Source organism: Nanorana parkeri, unplaced genomic scaffold, assembly GCF_000935625.1.
Source record: "Nanorana parkeri isolate BGI_ZX_2015 unplaced genomic scaffold, ASM93562v1 scaffold2005, whole genome shotgun sequence".
NCBI classification, from domain to species: Eukaryota; Metazoa; Chordata; class Amphibia; order Anura; family Dicroglossidae; genus Nanorana; species Nanorana parkeri.
In genome coordinates, this window is record NW_017308273.1 from 119,186 (window position 1) to 127,441 (window position 8,256).

The 8,256-nt window shown below is 47.4% G+C and overlaps 1 protein-coding gene across 1 annotated transcript in view; it reads left to right on the forward strand.

The window, feature by feature from the left end:
- Positions 1-2,867: 2,867 nt before the first annotated feature.
- Positions 2,868-8,256, forward strand: part of LPAR2 (lysophosphatidic acid receptor 2) — a 36,944-nt gene continuing 31,555 nt past the window's right edge. The window contains exon 1 of the mRNA XM_018572342.1: positions 2,868-2,932. Coding sequence (XP_018427844.1) covers positions 2,926-2,932 — 7 coding nt within the window. The 5' untranslated portion in view covers positions 2,868-2,925. The remainder of the gene's footprint in view (positions 2,933-8,256) is intronic.

The following is an 8,256-nucleotide window of genomic DNA, read 5'->3' on the forward strand; positions in this document are numbered from 1 at the left end:
GGATGTGAAAGTGTCAAAGGGAAATAAATGTTTAAAAAAAAGGAAGCGCGGCGATACGTTATAACAACAATGATACAAGTGTCCTATTATAGATATACAGTATTACAGGGGTCAGCAACCCCCGGCACGCGTGCCCAGCCTGGCACGCGAGACCTTGACAGCTGGCACGCAACGTTATTCTTTATCTGCAGGGCATTCTTGTAGTTGTAGTCTTGTAGTTGACAGCTCGAGCCGGCTGTCAATTACATTCCTGGCCCGCCCACCTCCCTCACGTGACTGAGCGGCAGAGGCGCGCTGAGGAGGCCCTCAACTTAGTCTGCGCAAGCGCTTGCCTGGATGATCCCTCATGTACCAGCCCGCGCAGACAGGGCCGGCTCACCCGACGGGATGATTACCGCACCCTGCCCGACAGGAGGATTTCAACACCATCCTGCCAGAGAATTATATACATTACATCCCATTTATAGCACACACACATATATATATATTGTATCCCATTATAGGGCATGATATTCCATTTTATACATATTATAGCATATTATAGATACATTATATCCCGCTGGAAGGGTCTGATTACAGTATACTCAGTAGACATGCGCAATTTGTTTTGTTCCAAATTGACGAATTTTCGTATATTCTGATGCATCCGAGTGTAGGCCCCCCCCCCTTCCCCAATTCATACCAGACCCCCCAAAAAAACATGGCTTCCCTTCTAAAATTACAAACCAGACCCTTAATCCAAGCACTGGCCTGGCAGGGCAGGAAAGGGGGGGGGGCGACACACACGAGCGAGCACCCCTCTCCCTGCGCCATACCAGGCCACTTGAAACCACAGGGTGCTTTGCCGGGAGGGGCATCCGAAAACTCATTTTGTCCCCATGCCGATGAGGACAAAGGCAGGGGGGCTTATTTGCATCTGGGTACCCCCTTTCATAAAGGGGGCACCCAGATGCCACCCCCCCTGTTGTAAATGAGTAAGGGGTGGTTGTACCAAGGGGGGGGCGCTCACTCGTCCCCCCCTTTTCCTGCTCTGCCAGGCCACTGCCCGGATTAAGGGTCTGGTTTGGAATTTTAAAGGGAAACCCACTTTTTTTTACATTGGGGGTACCCCCAACATTTCTACCAGACCTAAAGGTTCTTTTGGTATTTTAAGGGGGACAAAACGTTTCCCCCCCCCATTTTTTGGGGAGTTGCAGTCCCCCTTAAAATTCCTACCAGACCTAAAGGGTCTGGTAGGACTTATAAGGGGAACCACACCCACAAGGCACAGGGACTTCCTCCTGACAAACCTGCACCCAATCTAATCTTTTGCCCCCATGTGCTCCAAGATGGAGACTCTCATAGTTTAGAGTTAGGACCGCACTATACACAGGTGCCTTGGCGCGGCTGTGCGGCTTTCACATCCTCTGCAGAAGACGTTTATCCAAACCTCTGTTTTTAACCTTAGCGGTGAGACAAGTTTTTTTGCATGCTGGCTGGTGAGTGTGCCGGGAAAACTTTTTGCTGTTGTACTGTATTAGGCCCTTCCATGTGCACATTGCTGTAAAGCCGTTAACGAACTGATGAGTGCGTTTGCCATTTGTTTTGCTTGTCTGGTGATCACAGGACCCCAAACACAGCATTGGGGGAAGTGCTGGTACCTAAAGTTCTCTCTTAAAGGGAAAGCATCGAGTGTTGTCACCGATCACATGACTTGGGTTATAAGTGGCGTATTTTGTTATTTTATTGAATAAAGAAATTTGTAATGTGTCCTCCATTCATCCCTTTAGATTGTAAGCTCTCAGGGGCAGGGCCCTCCTTACCATCTTGTCTTGCATTGTGATTGTAATATCTTCCTTATATTGTGCCAGGTACCCCATCCACGCTCCATTGCTGTCCCCAGCTTCCTCCCGGAACCAGCGCCGGATGTCCTCTTTAATGCCCATTTCCTGTGAGCCCAGCCTGTCATTGACACCCCTTCCCCCAGGGGGAGTATCACCAACCCCCTACCCCCCCTCCCAGAAGAAGAGGAAGCAGCCATGACATCACCGGACCGGCAGTTAAAGGGTGTGTATCATTTTTGGTCTTTCTTTATTTTGGCGATCTTCCACGTTCTGTATTCCCCCCTCACGTGTCACACGTCACTTTTTCGGGGCTTCGATTTGGTGGACAATTCGGAGATATTTTATTCCTTTGGTTTTTATTGGGAATAAATAATAATTAGGAAACGTCGCGTTTGTATCTGGTGATACATTGTGACGCACGAGGGGCGGAGACTGTTACTGTAACATTAGGATGAGTGACAAAAGCGCAAATTAGCACGACGGCGACTTTTTTCACAGGTCTGAGATCACCGCGCAGAGGTTTTAGGTGTTTCATATCGTGTCCTATTATCAGACTTTAGATTGTAAGCTCCTCTGGTTGGGATCAGACATTAGATTGTCAGCTCCTCTGGTTGGTATCAGACTTTAGATTGTCAGCTCCTGTGGTTGGGATCAGACTTTAGATTGTCAGCTCCTGTGGTTGGAAGCTGATATGGTCTATATCTAGTCCCTGTTGTGAAGTGAGGACTCTCTCCCAGGGCTGTCGGTGGTACAGAATCTATAGCGATGTCATCGCCTGGTGTGGAGGGATGTGATTTCGTCCCCCCCCTACATCTGATGACATGAAGCCGCCCCCCGCAGTGTCCGGTCCGCTCCTGGCACTGACCATTGTCATAGTGGGGGGAGGGGGACTCCCAGTGTTTGCTCTGCTCCCCCCTGTAGATCGCTGTAATCTGAGTCTGCCAGTTAGAAGGCGGCTCTGCCCGTTGTAGATCGGCTGTGCCCCTCCTATCACCCCTCCCCCCTGCATTTCAGCTGATACTTTCCGTGCGGAGCGGAGACGAAGCGTTGCGGACGGACATGCGATAAGGCGGCTCAGCATCGTACCGCACCTTACGGAGCCATGTTTGGTAAGTACAACTTTTACACTTACAATATCGCAGCGGTAACGATCTTTATGGCGGAGTGACCCGGTCCGGGTGTGCGGGGTGTCCTGGCAGTATCTGATTGTATCTCCTCTGGTTGGGATCAGACTTTAGAGTGTAAGCTCCTCTGGTTGGGATCAGACTTTAGATTGTAAGCTCCTCTGGTTGGGATCAGACTTTAGAGTGTAAGCTCCTCTGGTTGGGATCAGACATTAGATTGTCAGCTCCTCTGGTTGGGATATTCACACCAATCAGCGACGCGCGTTTCAATGCGTTGCAATGCGCTTAGTACTGAACCGTGCGTCATTGTGTGGCGGCGTCTATGGCTCGCACACACAGGCGCTTTGGGGCGTCAAATCTTTCTGCGTCCTGGACGCTCAGCTTGTGCATACTGCCGTGGTGTACGCCGGTACTTGCGCAAGCCGCGTATAGCGTACGGATGAATTCCCTGAACGCGGGGCGTGTGTACGCATCTGCTGAGCCTTCCGGACGCAGAAAAATGCCCAAATTATGCTGCCGTGGTACCCAATGCGCCTGTATGCATGAGTTAAGGAGCGTGTTGAAGCGTTTTTATCCAAGTCTAATGTGCGTTGTGTGTAGTGGGCATTGATATGCGTTTTCCTTGTTGCATTGATGTGCATTTTGGGTTTTGTTACATCAGAAGCCAAAAAATGTCTCCTTATTGTGAGCTGTGACACGTGCGTCGGCTTTAAATGCATGTTGGCCGGGATTTCGGCTTTGCAATGTACGCGGTGTAAGGGCCTCCCGTTGAGACACAGGCGTCCCGGTGCGTTGCATGAAGGACGCTCATTCGTATGAATGGACGGGCAGCGCACTTGAACGCCCCAAAATCCCAGACGTGAGCAATTTTTGGCGACGCAGCACACCACACTGCTACACGGTGCTATGTAACTGTGCGTTGTGGTGGGTTGCAATGCATGTGTATTCCCTTACTGTGTTGGGGGGCCATTGACAATGAACAGTGCTGACCCCTCCCATCGCTCCTGGTGTCATAGGGCTCAGCAGGGTGAACTACAACCCCCAACGTGTAGATCTGAACCCACAGCATGCTGAGCTTCCTATGTCCACCACAGTGTGTTCACGATCCACACTTATCTGGAAGTCATTCTTCAGTGTTACATTGTAGTCATCGCTTTGCTGTTCCGTATTTCATATACAGGTTTGTAAGTGCTCCCTCTAGTGGTCATCTGTTTATGGGGGATGGGGGGTTGACTGCTGAGATCAGAGGGACAGTCCACCTCCAGGTAGTAGATGCAGCAACGTGGACCTTCTGATCGATGTGACCTGATTACTTGTGTGCACTGAAGCCTGCAGAGCGTGGCGTCGGCGAGCGGTGTGCAGTCTACGAGGTGCAGGCTCTTGCAGTGTCGTGTCTGTACAGTGGTATGTACCTTCTATTGTGGGGCCGGAGGAAGTGGTGGACTATAACTCTGGTGACATCTCCGCCCTGCTGCTGGTGCTACGTTGAGTCGCTGTACTGCGGTGGTAGATTGGACTTGTAGCAATGTTGGTGCCGATCCACGTGCCGTGATTCAGCTCGGGGTGCAGATTGGGGTTTGGGAATGCTGTGTGCAACCGTACAACCTAAATATGTCAACCTCAAATGTCTACGGCCAACTGGCACAGTCCACCTTGAAGGCCACAGTTCATGTGACACCAGAGGTGGTCAACCTTGGTCCCAACTGGCACAGTCCACCTTGAATTCCATGATTGATGTGACACAATAGATAGGCAACCTTGGTCCAACTGGCATAGTCCACCTTGAAGGCCACAGTTCATGTGACATCAGAGGTGGTCAACCTTGGTCCCAACTGGCACAGTCCACCTTGAAGGCCAAGGTTCATGACAGCAGGGGTAGGCAACCTTGGTCCTCCAGATTTTGTGTAACTATCCATGAGGCATTGCAAGCCCCTGACAGCCACAGGCATAACTCCCACAGGCAGTGGCATGGTGGGATTTGGAGCTTCACCAGAGCTGGAGTGCAGAGGTCTCTTATCCCTGCTGTCACATGAACGGTGGTCTTCAAGGTGGACTGTGCCAGTTGGAGCTAGGTTGCCCACCTCTGGTGTCACATGAACCATGGCCTTCAAGGTGGACTGTGCAAGGTGTACCAAGGTTGCCCACCTCTGCTGTCACATGAACGGTGGCCTTCAAGGTGGACTGTGCCAGTTGGGACCAAGGTTGCCCACCCCTGGTGTCACATGAACTGTGGCCCTCAATGTGGACTGTGCAAGGTGGACCAAGGTTGCCCACCTCTGCTGTCACATGAACGGTGGCCTACAAGGTGGACTGTGCAAGGTGGACCAAGGTTGCCCACCTCTGGTGTCACATGAACGGTGGCCTTCAAGGTGCACTGTGCCAGTTGTAGCAAGGTTGCCCACCTCTGGTGTCACATGAACCATGACCTTCAAGGTAGACTGTGCCAATTGGACCAAGGTTGCCCACCTCTGGTGTCCCATGAACTGTGACCTTCAAGGGGGACTGTGCCAATTGGACCAAGGTTGCCCCCCTCTGCTGTCACATGAACGGTGGCCTACAAGGTGGACTGTGCCAGTTGGAGCTAGGTTGCCCACCTCTGCTGTCACATGAACGGTGGCCTACAAGGTGGACTGTGCCAGTTGGAGCTAGGTTGCCCACCTCTGCTGTCACATGAACGGTGGCCTACAAGGTGGACTGTGCCAGTTGGAGCTAGGTTGCCCACCTCTGCTGTCACATGAACGGTGGCCTACAAGGTGGACTGTGCCAGTTGGAGCTAGGTTGCCCACCTCTGCTGTCACATGAACGGTGGCCTACAAGGTGGACTGTGCCAGTTGGAGCTAGGTTGCCCACCTCTGCTGTCACATGAACGGTGGCCTACAAGGTGGACTGTGCCAATTGGACCAAGGTTGCCCACCTCTGCTGTCACATGAACTGTGGCCTTCAAGGTGGACTGTGCCACTGCCGTGGCTCTCAGTCACTGCTGCCACAAAAAAATGTAAAATCCTAATAAAAGCTTCCTGCGGCAGGAGAGGTGTAATACTCGCCCCTCCCGCGGCTTCTGATTGGGATCTTTGCCGTCTTCATGAGCCCCATTGTCTGCAGATCTCAGTGTATTATAGATTCCACAGATCACCGGCAGGCCCCCCTCTTCACTCCCAGCAATCCCGGGTTCGTGGCCGTGCCACATTCTTCACATTTGTCCGCTTGCGGTGAAGTTTACGTCCAAGGTTCTTCACCGGCTCAATCTGATGCAAGCTGATGTTAGGAGGGACCCCACAAAAATAAAATGCGTGGCCCTTTACCAGGCCCTTTAGGTCACCCAAAAATGGGAAAAAGTGGGGTCCCCCCTAAAATTCCTAACAGACCCTTGATCAGAGCACAGGGGTACCCCTTTAATTAGATGCCACCCCCTGCCCCTTGTGAATGAGTAAGGGGTACTTATACTCCTACTCATTCACTAAAGGGCTAAAAGTAAATAAACGCACATTCTAAAAGTCCTTTAATTGACAAAAACACAAAACAAAGTCAGTTTTTGACAATTCCTTTATTAAAAAAAATAAAATGTCTATTTAGTGAATTGGTAGGGGTACAGGTACGCCCTCTTCATTCAAAAGGGGGGGGGGGCAACATCTGGGTGCCCCCTTATTTAAAGAGGTACCACGATGCAAATAAGCCCCCTTGCCCGCAGACCCCCACAACCACCGGGTCAGGGTTGTGGGGAAGAGACCCTGGTCCCCGTCGTCATGGAGACACTCCTCCCAATGCCGAGGGCACGTGGCCTGATATGGCGCAGGGAGGGGCTAAAAATTAAAACAAAAGTGCGTGGGGCAATATTTGAAGCGGGAACATTCCTAGCAGACATAAAGGGTCTGGTATAAATTGGAGTAGAACCTCACGCACTTTTTTTTTTTTTCTGCGGACTGTAAAAAAAAAAAAGATTTTTTCTTTTTTATGTCTGATGTCATTTTGCGGCAATGAAAATTCTTAAATACTGCCGCGGTTATCTAAATTCGGATTTTTTTTTTTAAGTTGATGCTTCACACAAAAAAAAAACTTCATTCGGGAAAGAAATTCGGAGGCAGACGAAATTTTCCTTATTGGAAATTCGTATTTGTTTGCATTCGTTATTTCTGTCATTCGGAAATTGGTACACATCCGAATGTACAAATATTTCCGAAACGAGTCGCACATGTCCGGTCCATCCTGTGGGCGTCTTCTAGTAAGAATCCTCTAGAGGGATGTGGTTATTAGCAGTGGGATGGAAATTCAAATATTTATAAAATGTAATAATAGTAGTAATCATAATAATAATAAAAATCGATTTCTTTTATATTTAATCTATATTTTCTATATTTAATCCATATTCATTTTCTATATTTAATCCATATTCATTTTCTATATTTAATCCATATTCATTTTCTATATTTAATCCATATTCATTTTCTATATTTAATCCATATTCATTTTCTATATTTAATCCATATTCATTTTCTATATTTAATCCATATTCATTTTCTATATTTAATCCATATTCATTTTCTATATTTAATCCATATTCATTTTCTATATTTAATCCATATTCATTTTCTATATTTAATCCATATTCATTTTCTATATTTAATCCATATTCATTTTCTATATTTAATCCATATTCATTTTCTATATTTAATCCATATTCATTTTCTATATTTAATCCATATTCATTTTCTATATTTAATCCATATTCATTTTCTATATTTAATCCATATTCATTTTCTATATTTAATCCATATTCATTTTCTATATTTAATCCATATTCATTTTCTATATTTAATCCATATTCATTTTCTATATTTAATCCATATTCATTTTCTATATTTAATCCATATTCATTTTCTATATTTAATCCATATTTTTCTATTTATTCTATAGTCATTTTCTATATTCCATATTTTTCTATATTTATTTTCTATAATCTATTTTTTAAGTATAAAAATATAGATTTATTTTTCGTTTTTGACCTTTTTTTTAATTATGCTTTTCTATTCCTATCAGACAAATAACGTCATACCAGATATTTTTTGCTCTTTGTTTCCCTGCTGATTGCCCGGCTTGTACTCGGCCCGCAGATTCCCCAATCACCGTGGGGCTCCTATGGCCGGAATTCTTCTTGCCGTGGACAACCTCCTTCACTCTTTTTATTCCCCTTTTAATAAATCTGGAGACAGTCATAGGGAGACCCCAGCAGGAGGGGGGCGGGGCCATTCTCCATCCTTGACTTCCACCGGCTCCCGGCCGTGCTCAGCGGTTATCTAATCTCGTCCTGGATA